The 17745-nt window shown below is 41.8% G+C and overlaps 1 protein-coding gene across 1 annotated transcript in view; it reads right to left on the reverse strand.

The window, feature by feature from the left end:
• Positions 1-11478, reverse strand: part of ppp1r2 (protein phosphatase 1, regulatory (inhibitor) subunit 2) — a 33116-nt gene extending 21638 nt beyond the window's left edge. The window contains exon 1 of the mRNA XM_014149747.2: positions 11065-11478. Coding sequence (XP_014005222.1) covers positions 11065-11201 — 137 coding nt within the window. The 5' untranslated portion in view covers positions 11202-11478. The remainder of the gene's footprint in view (positions 1-11064) is intronic.
• Positions 11479-17745: the final 6267 nt, after the last annotated feature.

Consider the following 17745-nt stretch of genomic DNA (forward strand, 5'->3'; position numbering starts at 1 on the left):
GAAAATGACAGCGGCCCTGTACAGAGGTTGGTCACTTCACCTTCAGAATGATGCTGAGGCTGATCGAGCGAGTGAGTGTGTGGGTAGAAATGCTTCACCAATGTACTTTCCCCAGGTATAAATTGTAGGCTCACTCTGAGCTTCTGGCTGGAGTTGGCGGCTTCAATAACACCGCTGTCTGGACTTGGAGACAGTGCCAAATACAGCCGTTAAACTGTCTCTACTGGTGCGCCCCCCTCTCCCTTTGTCAAAGTAGCCAGCCTCCCGGACATGTTTATGGAGGCAGAGGCCTGCCATCATGGTAGAGAGGGGCGGGGGGGTGATAAATCTGCTCCCTGCCACAGTAATCCTGCAGAGCCATCGCTAGCTGCTCACACACACACACACACACACACACACAAGTGCTCAATAAGTCAGGCACACAGCAGGCAGTTTGACTGTCGATGGCACTGGGCTAAATCAATGGGAGACGGGCCCTGTACAGCTGTGTCTCACACAAAAATGGCACATCATGGGATGAGGCACATATCAATACTGCTCAGTCAGGCTTGCTGAGGTAGGCCAGCTCTTAACCACTGTTTCATAGCATATATAACCCATGGGATACATGTAAGAAACCAATGTAAGCTAGTGAAGACAAAACATAACATATCATTACATGAAACTGTCAGAGACATACAGTGAGCTCCAAAAGTATTGGGACAGTGACACATTTGTTGTTTTGGCTCTGTACTTCAGAAATTATATAATGACCGAGGTTAAAGGGCAGACGGTCAGCTTTAACTTGACAGTATTAACATCCATATCCGGGGAACCGTTTAGAAATTACAGCACTTTTTGTACATAGTCTCCCCCCCCATGGTAGGGGACCAAAGGTATTGGGACAAATGCACTTCAACTCAGCTAAAAAAAAAAAAAAAGTCCCCGTTTTCAGGACCCTGCCTTTCAAAGACAATTCGTAAAAATTCGTACAATCGCAAATAACTTCACAGATCTTCACAGTAAAGGGTTTAATCACTGTTTCCCATGCTTGTTCAATGACCCATAAACAATTAATGAACATGCACCTGTGGAACGGTCGTAAAGACACTAACAGCTTACACACGGTAGGCAATTAAGGTCACAGTTATGAAAACTTAGGACGCTAAAGAGACCTTTCTACTGACTGAAAAACAAAAGAAAGATGCCCAGGGTCCCTGCTCATCTGCATGAATGTGCCTTAGGCATGCTGCAAGGAGGCATGAGGACTGCAGATGTGGCCTGGGCAATACATTGCAATGTCCGTACTGTGAGACGCCTAAGACAGAGCTACAGGGAGACAGGACAGACAGCTGATTGTCCTCGCAGTGGAAGACCACGTGTAACAACAACTGCACAGGATCGGTACATCCCAACATCACACCTGCAGGACAGGTACAGGATGGCAACAACAACTGCCCGAGTTACACCAGGAACGCACAATCCCTCCATTAGTACTCAGACTGTCCTCAATATACTGAGAGAGGCTGGACTAAGGGCCTGTTGTAAGGCAGGTCCTCAACAGACCTCATCGTCAACAACGTCACCTATGGGCACAAACACACCGTCGCTGGACCAGACAGGACTGGCAAAAAGTGCTCTTCACTGACGAGTCGTGGTTTTGTCTCACCAGGGGTGATGGTCGGATTCGCGTTCATCGAAGGAACGAGCGTTACACCGAGGCCTGTACTCTGGAGCAGGATCGATTTGGAGGTGGAGGGTCCGTCATGGTCTGGGGCGGTGTGTCCCCTGTTATTGTAATGGTGAGAGGTTAGCATGTCTTGGGGGTATGATATTAAATGCTAACCTCCCCTGTTATTGTAATGGTGAGAGGTTAGCATGTCTTGGGGGTATGATATAAAATGCTAACCTCCCCTGTTATTGTAATGGTGAGAGGTTAGCATGTCTTGGGGGTATGATATAAAATGCTAACCTCCCCTGTTATTGTAATGGTGAGAGGTTAGCATGTCTTGGGGGTATGATATTAAATGCTAACCTCCCCTGTTATTGTAATGGTGAGAGGTTAGCATGTCTTGGGGGTATGATATAAAATACTAACCTCCCCTGTTATTGTAATGGTGAGAGGTTAGCATGTCTTGGGGGTATGATATAAAATGCTAACCTCCCATGTTATTGTAATGGTGAGAGGTTAGCATGTCTTGGGGGTATGATATTAAATGCTAACCTCCCCTGTTATTGTAATGGTGAGAGGTTAGCATGTCTTGGGGGTATGATATAAAATGCTAACCTCCCCTGTTATTGTAATGGTGAGAGGTTAGCATGTCTTGGGGGTATGATATTAAATGCTAACCTCCCCTGTTATTGTAATGGTGAGAGGTTAGCATGTCTTGGGGGTATGATATAAAATACTAACCTCCCCTGTTATTGTAATGGTGAGAGGTTAGCATGTCTTGGGGTATGATATAAAATGCTAACCTCCCATGTTATTGTAATGGTGAGAGGTTAGCATGTCTTGGGGGTATGATATTAAATGCTAACCTCCCCTGTTATTGTAATGGTGAGAGGTTAGCATGTCTTGGGGGTATGATATAAAATGCTAACCTCCCCTGTTATTGTAATGGTGAGAGGTTAGCATGTCTTGGGGGTATGATATAAAATGCTAACCTCCCCTGTTATTGTAATGGTGAGAGGTTAGCATGTCTTGGGGGTATGATATTAAATGCTAACCTCCCCTGTTATTGTAATGGTGAGAGGTTAGCATGTCTTGGGGGTATGATATAAAATACTAACCTCCCCTGTTATTGTAATGGTGAGAGGTTAGCATGTCTTGGGGGTATGATATAAAATGCTAACCTCCCATGTTATTGTAATGGTGAGAGGTTAGCATGTCTTGGGGGTATGATATTAAATGCTAACCTCCCCTGTTATTGTAATGGTGAGAGGTTAGCATGTCTTGGGGGTATGATATTAAATGCTAACCTCCCCTGTTATTGTAATGGTGAGAGGTTAGCATGTCTTGGGGGTATGATATTTGTGCGTGTGTATTTCTCTCATTCATCATTATTCATTCAGGATTATACGTAATCATGGTAGCATCCACATGAATGTAGAAGTGTTATGAAACATAATATTCTTATTTCCAATAAAAGTGACTCTAAAATGACAAAATACACTACTTACAATGAATTTCTATTGGGCACAAAATCATCTGAAACGCAACCAAAAGAAAACAGCAACTGCATCCAGAAAGTTTGTAGTCACAAGCTTGATGTCATCATTAGTGCTATGAATATGAGACCAAATACTAAACTTTTGACTACTTGAGTACACAAGTGAATGTCCCAATACTTTTAGTCCCCTAAAATGGGCTATGTACAAAAACTGCTGTAATTTCTAACCGGTTTACCCAATATGGATGAAAATACCTTCAAATTAAAGCTGACAGTCTGCACTTTAACCTCATAGTCATGGTATTATTTCAAATCCAAAGTGTTGGGAGAACAGAGTCAAAACAATAACAGAAATCTGTAACTGCCCAAAAAGGGTTGGAGCTCACTGTATACGTGGAAATTACAAGTTTGCAGTTACTTTTTAAATTTCACCAACCCTAGTTTGATGAGTCTACATTCACCAGACTTTGAACCCTTTATGGACAATTTCTAAATCATTTAAAACAGAAGCCAAACCAGTGTGACTGCATCTGGGCCAGGGCAGATAGGGAGTTTTGTATGTATGTGAGGAGTGTTGACAAGCCAGTAGAGAAGAGGAGCCAGTTTCACTGCTCTAAAATGTCTGTACGTCAGTCTGTGTATTTCTGCGTCTGTCTTTATCCTTCTGTATGTGTGAGGGGGTTGGTTATACAACACATCCCAGACACTGCCAGCCAGCCTGGCCTGATTTACAGTACACAGCACCCGTGCAAATCCACTCAAGACCTGACGCAGCCAGTCAGGAAAAAATGTTTAACATTTTTTTTTTAAATAAATACATAATGGAATGATGACAACCACCTCTTCAGGTAAAAAAAAAAAAAAAACAGCCCTATTACTACTGCTGTTATTCTTATTCGTATTTATTATTATTTTTCAACTGCATTGTTGATTAGAGCCTGTAAGTAAGCATTTCACTGTAAGGTCTACACCTGTTGTATTCAGCACGTGATGTGACCAATAAAATTTGATTTGAGAACGGACGCTATTTGACACTTCCATTCAGTGTGTGTGTGTGTGTGTGTGTGTGTGTGTGTGTGTGTGTGTGTGGCAGTGAGCATCTCTTGGAGTGGCCAACAGCTGGGTACATCCCTCTAAAAACCCTCAGTAAATAAAGTGGGGAGGTGAACTACACTATCAGATAGCATATTCTAAGACAAGCAGTGTGTTAAAGGTCTCTGGTCTTTCCAGCCGTGGACCCATGTGGCTCAGTTGGCGCTTTCAAAAACGCCAAGATTGTGGGTTCGATTCCCACGGGGGACCAGTACAAAAACATATGCGCTCTACTGTAAGTCGCTCTGGATAAGAGCGTCTGTTAAATGACTAAAATGTAAAAATGTGTTGTTTGTAAAAATCAGAGCACACTAAAGTCAATATAGGGAGTAGTAGGGACTTGGAGAGGCGGGGAAAGCCTAGAAATCCACTCATGTTGAGATAAATCTGTTTTAAAATATAACCTTTTTTTTTGCTTGAACCCAGTGAAGCCCAATGTCAAGGGACTGCAGTGCCCATTTGATCTACTACACTGGAGCAGGAAGTAGGCTACTATACAGGTTGCTCCTATGGTATTTTCTCCCCACTGTATCAAAAGTCATGAATGTCCCTCAACCCACTCATGAAATGGTCAGATTGGGCATCTAAGACAGTGGGAGGAGAGATAGTGTTTCATGGAAACATGCCTGTGACTCAGTTAAAAGTCATTGACTATAATGAATAATGAATGACTGAGCTTGGGGTCCATGCATCAATGTTAACTGATTAGTGAGTACAATGAAACGGCGTACATTGAAATTGAGAAGATGCTTGACTATTGTTTATGGGGCAGCAATAGTCATGACCCATGACACTTTCTAGAACTCTATGGCAGGAAGTTGTGGTTGTTTGGACAGGTGCAGAGTGGACAAATGCTTTGTGACAGCAATACGGATATTTGGAAAGCAGGCTCAGGATATCCCCTTGGTGCTGTTTAATGAATTGAAAGCTCCCGTCTTTTCTGTCCCCTTTGGGAAACACAAGAGATGGCAAAACAGCCTAGTGGTTAAGAGCGTTGGGCCAGTAATAGAAAGGTCGCTGGTTCGAATCCCCAAGCCGGCAAGCTGAAAAAAAATCTGCCCTTGACCAATGCAGTCAACCCCCAACAACAACAACTGCTCCCCGGGCTCCAATGATGTGGATTAAGGCAGTTGTCATCGTCCCCCGCCTCACCTCTCTGATTCAGAGGGGTTGGGTTAAATGCAGAAGACATATTTCAGTTGAATGCATTCACTTGGACAACTGACTAGGTATCCCTTACCCTTTCCACTCTTACCGGGGTTCCATCCAACCGTTTCACACGAATAAAGTAGATGTCGGATTTTAAACAAAATGTTACGACAGGCCTGATGGAAAAAGCTCATTTAACCTGTTAGGGCTAGGGGGCAGTATTGACACGGCTGAATAAAAAACGTACCCGATTTAATCTGGTTACTACTCCTGCCCAGTAACTAGAATATGCATAGAATTATTGGCTTTGGATAGAAAACACCCTAAAGTTTCTAAAACTGTTTGAATGGTGTCTGTGAGTATAACAGAACTCAAATGGCAGGTCAAAACCTGAGAAGATTCTGTACAGGAAGTACCCTGTCTGACCATTTCTTGGCCTTCTTTGTCATCTCTATCCAAAACAAAGGATCTCTGCTGTTACGTGACACTTCCTACGGCTCCAATGGGCTCTCAGAAGGCGGCAAAAAGCTGAATCGTGGCTTTGCAGGCTCTGGCTGAAAAAAAGTAGCGCGTTTGGGTAGTGGCTGGTTACAGTACTGTGAGACTCAGGCGCGTGCCCGCGTCGACCGAATGCTTTGTTTTCTTTTGTCTGTTTACCTAAACGCAGATTCCCGGTCGGAATATTATCGCTTTTTTACAAGAAAAATGGCATAAAAATGGATTTTAAACAGCGGTTGACATGCTTCGAAGTACGGTAATGGAATATTTAGAAATCTTTTGTCACGAATTGCGCCATGCTCGTGACCCTTATTTACACTTCGGATAGTGTCTTGAACGCACGAACAAAACGCCGCTATTTGGATATAACGATGGATTATTTTGGACCAAACCAACATTTGTTATTGAAGTAGCAGTCCTGGGAGTGCATTCTGACGAAGACAACAAAGGTAATCAAACTTTTTTAATAGTAAATCGGAGTTTGGTCAGGGCTAAACTTGGTCGGTGTCTAAATGGCTAGCCGTGATGGCTGGGCTACCTACTCAGAATATTGCAAAATGTGCTTTCACCGAAAAGCTATTTTAAAATCGGACATAGCGAGTGCATAGAGGAGTTCTGCATCTATAATTCTTAAAGTAATTGTTATGTTTTTTGTGAACGTTTATCGTGAGTAATTTAGTAAATTCCCCGGAAGTTTGCGGGGGGTATGCTAGTTCTGAACGTCACATGCTAATGTAAAAAGCTGGTTTTTGATATAAATATGAACTTGATTGAACAAAACATGCATGTATTGTATAACATAATGTCCTAGGTGTGTCATCTGATGAAGATCATCAAAGGTTAGTGCTGCATTTAGCTGTCTTCTGGGTTTTTGTGACATTATATGCTAGCTTGAAAAATGGGTGTCTGATTATTTCTGGCTGGGTACTCTGCTGACATAATCTAATGTTTTGCTTTCGTTGTAAAGCCTTTTTGAAATCGGACAGTGTGGTTAGATTAACGAGTCTTGTCTTTAAAATGCTGTAAAATAGTCATATGTTTGAGAAATTGAAGTAATAGCATTTCTAAGGTATTTGAAAATCGCGCCACTGGATTACACTGGCTGCTGCGTAGGTGGGACGAATTCGTCCCGCCTAGCCCAGAGAGGTTAAAAATCGGTACATTTTCCATATATTCTAGGCACGGTAGGATCTTTTTGTGTTGGTCAAATGAATCATGCGAGAAAAGGCAGTGGAAACCGCAAATATTGACTTAACAAGCAGTAAATGTCCATGATATGTTGCGTGGTCCTCCCATTTCAACTCAGTAAAGCATGCAGTTTATTAAAGCACATTGTTTTAGTTGCAACAAGTCAATTTGATGGAAACGCATCTCCGGTGGAAAAATGTGCTTATTGTTTTTATGCAGGTTTTATTATATCTGCATGAAAATCTTCCACCAACTGGAGGAAAAACTAGCAACAGATAGGAACACGTTTTCCCAAGCAATACATTACTTAAAGAATGAGAAACTGGCAGTCTCTATGGGGGTGCCACAGGGTTCAATTCTCGGGCCGACTCTTTTCTCTGTATAGATCATTGATGTCGCTCTTGCTGCTGGTGATTCTCTGATCCACCTCTACGCAGACGCCACCATTCTGTATACTTCCGTCCCTTCTTTGGACACTTAACTAACCTCCAGACGAGCTTCAATGTCATACAACTCTTCTTCCGTGGCCTCCAACTGCTCTTAAAACGCAAGTAAAACTTAAATGCATGCTTTTCAACCGATCGCTGCCCACACCTGCCTGCCCGACTAGCATCACTACTATGGACGGCTCTGACTTAGAATATGTGGACAACTACAAATACCTAGGTGTCAGGTTAGACTGTAAACTCTCCTTCCAGACTCACATTAAGCATCTCCAATCCAAAATTAAATCTAGAATCGGCTTCCTATATCGCAAAAGAAGCATCCTTCACTCATGCTACCAAACATACCCTCGTAAAACTGACTATCCTACCGATCCTTGACTTCGGCGTTGTAATTTACAAAATAGCCACTAACACTCTATTCAGCAAATTGGATCCAGTGCCATCCATTTTATCACCAAAGCCCCATATACTACCCACCACAGCGACATGTATGATCTCGTTGGCTGGCCCTCACTACATATCTGTCGCCAAACCCACTGGCTCCAGGTCATCTATAAGTCTTTGCTACGTAAAGCCCCACCTTATCTCAGCTCACTGGTCACCATAACAACACCCACCCGTAGCACGCACTCCAGCAGGTATATTGCACTGGTTATCCCCAAAGCCAACACTTCCTTTGGCCGCCTTTCCTTCCAGTTCTCTGCTGCCAATGACGGGAACGAACTGCAAAAATCACTGAAGCTGGAGACTTATATCTCCCTCACTAGCTTTCAGCACCAGCTGTCAGAGCAGCTCACAGATCACTGCACCTGTACATAGCCCATCTGTAAATAGCCCATCCAACTACCTCATCCCCCATACTGTTATTTATTTTTGCTCCATTGCACCCCAGTATCTCTCCTTGCACACTCATCTTCTGCACATTTATCACTCCAGTGTTTAATTGCTATTTTTTTATTATTTTGCCATTATGGCCTATTTATTGCCTTACCTCCCTTATCCTATGTCATTTGCACACACTGTATATAGACATTTTCTATTGTATTATTGACTGCATGTTCCTTTATTCCATGTGAAACTCTGTTGTTTGTGTCGCACTGCTTTGCTTTATCATGGCCAGGTCACAGGTGTAAATGAGAACTTGTTCTCAACTGGCCTACCTGATTAAATAAAGGTGAAATATATATATTTTTTTAAATCTAGAAAAGCATGGGAATATTCCACTGCTGTGGCAATGAGCCTAACATGGATACAATTCCGATAGCTTTAGTTGATTCATTGTTCCTCCAGCACAGCAAACTGAATGCAGTAAGCTAACCTTGAGATGATATAGCCAAATAGAATTGGTGTTGAAGGATAAAGTACTTAATGTGTGATTAGTTTCGCCATAACAATAGCATGGAATCATGTAGTAAGCAAAAAAAGTGCTAAATAAATATATTTGAGATTCTTCAAAGTGAAAAGCTGTCTTGGTATCCTCTCAACCGGTTGTCATCCAGAGTGACATTTATTTTCCAAGCTATGGCACACAATATTTTACAAACAGCAGGTTTTTAAAGGACCAAAGAGTTGTCTGCTTTGTGGTTTAATTTTTGCCATGGAAAAAAAACCGTTGCGACAATGGTATCGTCCCGGCCCTACTGCTCATCCATCAAATTTAAATCTGATTTTGACTGAAAGTAGTACCCTAACACAGACAGAGGGCTTAAGCAAAAATTTGGGAAAGAGCTTAAGAAGAGTAGTGATGAGAAAATAAGCCATGTGTGTGGTTTTGGTTTGTGAGGACTGTTAGAGAGATGGGATATAAACAACACGCTATGAGTTCTGGTGCTGAAGGGGTGTGTGCATGCAGCTGTCTGCGCGTGTTCTTGTTTGTTTGCTACAGACATAGCTTGAACTGAAGGAGTAGGCTACAGCGCAGCCAGTCGTGCTGGTCTCATCCCACTACATTTGAAGAAAGAGAATCGTTCAGGAAACCTTTTTACCCATTTCCTACAGAGAGACTATTTTGGTATCAACACAGAACTGGCTGGGAATGGAATTCACTGATAAATAGGCCATACAAGGACGGCAGTTTCACATGGACGGCCTTCCCTGTAGCTCAGTTGGTAGAGCATGGTGTTTGCAACGCCAGGGTTGTGGGTTCGATTCCCACGGGGGGCCAGCACAGAAAAAAAAAAATGTATGAAATGAAATGTATGCATTCATTACTGTAAGTCGCTCTGGATAAGAGCGTCTGCTAAATGACTAAAATGTAAATGTAAGTTATGAGTCTCATAGTAGGTTGTATGAAGGCTAGCCACCTAACACCATAAATGGACTATATAAATCACGAGCATTAATTATTGAAACTCGAACAACCTCCATCTCTATCCACCTGTGCATCTTCACATGGACCACCAGCTCTTCATTAAAAAGACAAGCTGGAATTGAGAAAACAACACTCATGTTGCAATTAGCCACGGTGTATTTCCTAGTGGTATCATTTGAGCAACTGAACAGCTCAAAAGGACTAGCTCACTGACAGTTTAATGTGCAACGTGAATTAGATCAATGCCTGACTTCAGGCATAAACTCACCACAGTTCTGACAACCCCACAGTTCTGACAACCCCAGAGGGCCATGGTGTAAATATAACGTGATAGCTTGGGATGTGGAAGTCAGTGCCTTAACAGCAGATACTCTCACTGATGGCACTCTAGGCACTAAGGGTGTAGTGTACAGTAAGCTACCATCCTGCTTCCACATTTACCCACGGTCTTAGAAACTAAACTGTATAGGACAGTCTGTGCCCACCACACAATGGTGAATGAGTCTATAATTTACAGGTCTGAATCCTTCAGTTACTGCTGTACATCATGTGTGTGTGATGAGAGTTGGAATGGGTAACTTGCTGGCTAACATACCTGATGCCAACATAACATTTCTTAAAATCTTAACTAATTACTAAAATCGTCTCTGGGTTTAAACATATCTGTAGAAAGAAAAAAAACACTTCCAAATTGTTTGTTTGCGCTGGTAAAAATGTCTGTGACTAGACTATAATTTGGCTAACTAGCCAGTCAACCCATTCATCACCCACCTTTAAAACAGCATCAGTGAGTTGGCTGATGAAATTTACGTGTGATTACAGGTGTGAAACCGGATAAAATATTAACTAGCCACCTTATCAACTGACATCGACAAGTAGACATTTGAAACGTTGCAAACGTTAGCTAGGTAACGTAGCTAGCCAATGTTACCTTCTCGGGGCAAACTAGCTAGCAAATTGGCTAGCCAACATTAACTGGTAAGTTAACAGTCCTAGTGAGAACAATATGAGTGAATTGGAAAGCAAGCATGACAACTAACTTGCTAACGTTAACTAACTAGTTAGCGTTATGTACTACCTGGCACATTGCTGACGAGTTTACGTTAGCTAGCAAGTCCATAAAGTTTTCAGCCAGGGCAGCAACCAACGCAGACCAAGCTAAGCTAACGTTACCTAAACTGTCGGTGTCAACAAGAAACTAAGCTAGCAAGCTAACTGACTGTCTACTCACTGTTGGTCATCTTCCAGAAGTCCAGGATCCACTTGTTCTGGAGTCTCTACTGGCACTTCTTCGGCTGGGCCCACTTTGATACCCGTCCCGCTGTTCTTGTTCTTCAGAATACCTTTTATCGGACGGGGAGCTGCCATTTCCACAAGCGCTAGGTCACTCACTGGAGAGTGGTTGTCAATTTTCAGAACTAGCTGGCAACGCGATGCACCTTAATTTTGTGCCCTTTGCTTTTATGATTCAAAAAACAAAACCCGATTAGGCTACAACTGTTCCTGCACTCCAGACTCCCGGTTGTCTCATAAACACGCTCAACTTCACAGCTGAAAGTATTTGGCATGCGCCCGACGCCCGCACGCTGTTTTGTCTGTGGCGACCACTGAAGTATTGGTGGCGACTAGCGGCAAAAAGCAGCAGTCGCCGACAGTCGTCACTAGTTACCACAGGCACAAAGTCAAAAAACCCCGCCCATTTCTACAATTCCTCTTTTTAAAATCAGATTTGAATCTAACCCTAATCCCTTAACCCTAACTATAGCCACACTGTCAACCTTATGCCTAACTTTACATTAGGACAAAAAAAGCTTTAGTTTTCATGAATTTTTACGATATAAACCATTTTGATTTTATGGCTGTGGTAACTAGTGACAACCGTCGCCGACACCCCCTTATATTTTTATCATCGCGAGAATATAGAGTTGCTATAAGAACGCTTTCTTCACAGTGACCTGAAAAGGTAGCCATACTTATTGTGGCACTCAGATGGGTTTTTATTCAGGGGTGGGCAACTCCTTGAGGGCCTGATTGGTGTCAAACATTTTCTCCATCCCTAGCAAACACAGCTGATTAATCAAATTGCATTTTAAAATGAAGATCATGATTAGGTGATTATTGGAGTCAGGTGTGTTAGCTGGGGCAAAACTGTGACAACAATCAGGTCCTTGAGGACTGGAAATGCCCACCCTTGGGTTATATGCATACTCCAGTTTAATAAACTATATATATATATACACACACCTAACGGCTCATAATAATGGCTGGAATGAGGCAAACGCAATGACATCATTTACATTTACATTTTAGTCATTTAGCAGACGCTCTTATCCAGAGCGACTTACAAATTGGTGCATTCACCTTATAATATCCAGTGGAACAACCACTTTACAATAGTGCATCTAAATCTTTTAAGGGGGGGTTAGAAGGATTACTTTATCCTATCCCAGGTATTCCTTAAAGAGGTGGGGTTTCAGGTGTCTCCGGAAGGTGGTGATTGACTCCGCTGTCCTGGCGTCGTGAGGGAGCTTGTTCCACCATTGGGGTGCCAGAGCAGCGAACAGTTTTGACTGGGCTGAGCGGGAACTGTGCTTCCTCAGAGGTAGGGAGGCGAGCAGGCCAGAGGTGGATGAACGGAGTGCCCTTGTTTGGGTGTAGGGCCTGATCAGAGCCTGAAGGTACGGAGGTGCCGTTCCCCTCACAGCTCCGTAGGCAAGCACCATGGTCTTGTAGCGGATGCGAGCTTCGACTGGAAGCCAGTGGAGAGAGCGGAGGAGCGGGGTGACGTGAGAGAACTTGGGAAGGTTGAACACCAGACGGGCTGCGGCGTTCTGGATGAGTTGTAGGGGTTTAATGGCACAGGCAGGGAGCCCAGCCAACAGCGAGTTGCAGTAATCCAGACGGGAGATGACAAGTGCCTGGATTAGGACCTGCGCCGCTTCCTGTGTGAGGCAGGGTCGTACTCTGCGAATGTTGTAGAGCATGAACCTACAGGATCGGGTCACCGCCTTGATGTTGGTGGAGAACGACAGGGTGTTGTCCAGGGTCACGCCAAGGTTCTTAGCACTCTGGGAGGAGGACACAAGGGAGTTGTCAACCGTGATGGCGAGATCACATAGAAACCATGTGTTTGATACCATTCCACCTTTTCCGCTCCAGCCATTACTACGAGCCCGTCCTCTCCAATTAAGATGCCACCAACTTCTGTGATTTGTATACACAGACATACAGCGCATTCGGAAAGTATTCTTCGGTAATACTTTTTCCATATTTTGTTACGTTACAGCCTTTTTATAAAATTGATTAAATAAACATTTTTCCTCATCAATCTACATACAATATCCCATAACGACAATGAGAAAACAGGTTTTTAGACATTTTTGCAAAAGTATTAAAAATGAACAACAGAAATACCTTATTTACATAAGTATTCAGACCCTTTGCTATGAGACTCGGAATTGAATTCAGGTGCATCCTGTTTCCATTGATCATCCTTGAGATGTTTCTACAACATGATTGGAGTCCATCTGTGGTAAATTCAATTGATTGGACATGATTTGGAAAGGCACACACCTGTCTACATAAGGTCCTACAGTTGACAGTGCATGTCAGAGCAAAAACCAAGCCATGAGGTCGAAGGAATTGTCCGTAAAGCTCTGAGACAGGATTGTGTCAAAGTACAGATCTGTGGATGGGTACCAAAAAATGTCTACAGCATTGAAGGTCCCCAAGAACACAGTGGCCTCCATCATTATTAATGACAGAGCTCCAGAGTTCCTCTGTGGAGATGGGAGAACATTCCAGAAGGACAACCATCTCTGCCCCACTCCACCAATCAGGCCTTTATGGTTGAGTGGCCAGACGGAAGCCACTCCCCAGTAAAAGGCACAACAGGCTGCTTGGAGTTTGCCAAGAGGTCCCTAAAGGACTCTGACCATGAGGAACAAGATTCTCTGGTCGATGAAAACAAGCTTTAACTCTTTGGCCTGAATGCTAAGCGTCACGTCTGGAGGAGACCTGGCACCAGTCATATGGTGACGAGTGGTTGTGGCAGCATCATGCTGTGGGGATTTTTTTTTTCAGGGACTGGGAGACGAGTCAGCATCGAGGGAAAGATTAACAGAGCGAAGTACAGAAAGATCTGTGATGACAATCTGCTCCAGAGCGCTCAGGAGGTTCACGTGACCAATACAATTTGATTTGATTGCTGTTCTGCCTGAGCATTCAAAATGTACTTTTGGTGGTCTATCAGGGGAAATGTATGGGATTCAAAAGTATCCCATACATTGAAGTAAATTAAGTTGTCAAATATAAATAGTAAAGTACAGATACCCCCAAAATTTACATAAATACCACTGCCAGATCACAACAAACTGAACAGCAACTGGAGATAAATTATGGTTAAGGACAAATCAACCTTACGACCACTAGGTGTCATCGTATACCCATAGATCAAATTGATTTCATATTTTTGTAAGATGTATATTTACAAAACATACAAACGACAGCATACAGACACCCACAAACATCAACGGCATCACACCTGTCCAGGCCCACCTGCTCACACCCCCATCTCCATCATACTCCTCTGTAAACTGGTCATCTCTGTATACCCGTCGTAAGACCCACTTAGTTCTCCCTCCCTCCCTATTTGAGATATCTACTGCAGCCCTCATCCTCCACATACAACACCTGTTCTGTCAATCACATTCTGTTTAAGGCCCCCAAAGCACACATCTCTGGGTCGCTCCTCTCTTCAGTTCGCTGCAGCTAGCGACTGGAACGAACTGCAACAAACACTCAAACTGGACAGTTTAACCTCCATCTCTTCAAAGACTCAATCATGGACACGCATACTGACAGTTGTGCTTGCTTTGCGTGAAGTATTGTTGTCTCTACCTTCTTGTCCTTTGGGCTGTTGTCTGTGCCCAATAATGTTTGTACCATGTTTTGTGCTGCTACCATGTTGTGTGTCGCTACCATGTTGTTATGTTTTGTTGCTACCATGCTGTGTTGTCATGTGTTGCTTCCTTGCTATGTTGTTGTCTTAGGTCTCGTCGTGATGTGTGTCTTGTCCTATATTTATATTTGATTAATTTCTTTATTTTTTGTCCCCGCAGGAGGCCGTTTGCCTTTTGGTAAACCGTCATTATAAACAAGAATTTGTTCTTAACTGACTTGCCTAGTTAAATAGATAAATACAAATCAACGACATCTCACCTGCCCAGACCCACCTGCTCACAACCCCATTTCCAGCGCCAGCATTACTCTCCGCCACATGGCCTCAAACTGCACAATTATGTATGTCTCTGTTGCCCACGCACTTTCAACATTTAGATAACAAAGCATTTTTCCTTTCCATTGTGTTATTAACTATGGCGGATTGGTTGATTTCCAGTTTTTGTATACTTTTTTTCAAGATGATTGACGAGAAAAGTATCGTCCAACCATTCGGGTATATCACTGCACCCTCATATGCCATATCTTGAATTATGCAGACAGATGGATTAAAAGTACATTTACATTGTAATACCACTGAAAGACAACTTTTAAACTTAATTTTACATTTAAGACATGACTGCCATTGTGCAGTAGAATTTGGGAATTTTGGCTCTAGTATAATAAGTTATATACACTAGTTTATACTGGATTAAGTGTACATTTTCGATAACTGAAATTTAGTTTAAAAAAAATATGTTCCAACATTCCCTCCATCTTGTGTCAATATCAGTTCTTTTTAAGTCTTGGTTTCAATCGTTTATATTTTCGTCTAAGAGATTGTCAGTTGTATAGGCTCTCTGCAAGGTGTTGTATATCTTACATATTATATGACTATCCTTTTCTGACACAAAAATAATTCTCCTCAAGATTCCTCTGGTGTCCAATAGGATTCCCCTCAAGATTCCTCTGGTGTCCAATAGGATTCCCCTCAAGATTCCTCTAGTGTCCAATAGGATTCTCCTCAAGATTGCTCTGGTGTCCAAAAGATTTCAAATCGAAATCTCATGATCTGAAACTTTTAAATTGCATGTATTTGAAAATATGTACATTGGTCAGTCCAAAATTGTCATGAAAATTCATGTATTTCCAATTACCAAGCAATTTAGGGTTAATGTTCTTAGCTCTATCCTTTGAAAATAGACACTTAAAATGATTCTGTGGATGAGCATGCTCATCTTCAATATGTACCTATTGTTCCTCTTTAGTGCATTTAACTATATGTCGCAAGTACAGTAAAAGCCTTGGGTGGCGAGTTGGAAAGTATAAAATCTCCCTCAGACCTATGAAGATGTAATTACTTTCCTTTTTATTCTATGAGTTATTTGCCCATATAAAGTCTGTAATGACCTAGTATACTTTAAAAAAATAATGTCTTCGGATGGGGTGATTGATATTACAGAGAATAAATATAGAAACTTTGGGAGCCATCCCATTCTGAAGAGGTTTATTCTACCTGTAAGATTTAATGGAAGATTGTTCCGTTAAATTAGATATGTTTATATAATATATCGTTAAGTAATGGGATAAAGTTATCTTTATATAATTGTTCAGGGGCGAAACTTTCACTGGGCACGGGGATGGGAGACGGGGACATGTCCCCCCCACTTTCTGAAATTGCATTTTTGTCCCCCCCAGTTGTATCATTGGAATGTGATACAAACAGGGCAACGGTGTGCTTTAGGACCATGCGGACGCCTCTGAGCGGTTGGGTAGGCTGTTTGGAGTGTTTATCCCCACTTCTAAAACCAACCTTGCGCCCCTGTATTTGTTGTTTGTTGTCACATGTTAAGCATCCTAAGTATTTTTTTTTTGTGGTCCACTTAAAGGATTGCTGTAGATCACGAGTTATTATTTTATTTTTCCTATTCCCATTATTTATTTATTTTTCACTTTAATTTTATATCCTGAGATTTTAGAGTATTCAGAAAATATTTTTTGCAAGGGCGGCATTGAGTTTTCAATATTTGTCAGGTATATCAGGAGAACATCTGCAAATAAGATTAGTTTATATTCCTGTTTACCGGTACTTGTTATGTTTAGGTCCTGTCTAATTCATTCTGCAAGTGGTTCAATTGCCAGTGCAAACAGGAGGGGGGAGAGAGTACATCCCTGTTTTGTGCCCCTTTCTAAAGTAGTTTCAGCCAGATAATGTATTATTTTTGTATATTTTTGCTTTAGAACATTTGTATCCAATTTTTATTAAATGTATTATTTCAGCTGGAAAGTTGAAAGATTCAAAAGTTTTGACTAGAAAATGCCATTCAAGACGGTGGAAAGTATTTTCAGCATCAACTGCCATTATTGATGAATCTCTATCTTGTTTTTTAGTATATTTTATTAAACTGAAACATGTTGTTGTATTTGTTTGTAATTGTCTATTTTTTATTTTATTGTTACAATTTATTAAACTTATGGGTCTGTAAGCAGCAGGGGACTCTCCAGATTTTCCTGCTTTTAAAATAACTGAAATAACTGTTTGATACATGGAACGAGGAAGCACTACATTTAAATGTAGTGTGTTGTCATTTGTGTAAGTAGGGGCGCTACTTTAATCCAAAATGTTAAATAGAATTCTTTGGGAAAGCCGTCCATTCCTGGTGCTGTTCTCCTGGGGAATGTTTTGTCTGTTGATAATTGCTTCAGGGTTATTGAGTCTGTTGTTTAATTCTGCTTTATATAGATTTTCATAGAAGCTTTTAAAATGGTCATCAATCATGTTGTTGTTTCTAATTAACGCATTTGTATCTTTATCTATTAAAATTATAACTGGTTTGGTGTGTATTCGTTTTGTGAAGGCGGCGAGATCTTTACCAGGTTTATTTGCCATTAAGTAGTATGCTTTATTTTAGTTTAACCTGTAATTGTTGGCTGTCATCAAAAGTAAAAGGTTGTATTCCTGCTTAAATTCAAA

The sequence above is a fragment of the Salmo salar genome, chromosome ssa16 (genome assembly GCF_905237065.1).
Source record: "Salmo salar chromosome ssa16, Ssal_v3.1, whole genome shotgun sequence".
In the NCBI taxonomy this organism is placed as follows: domain Eukaryota; kingdom Metazoa; phylum Chordata; class Actinopteri; order Salmoniformes; family Salmonidae; genus Salmo; species Salmo salar.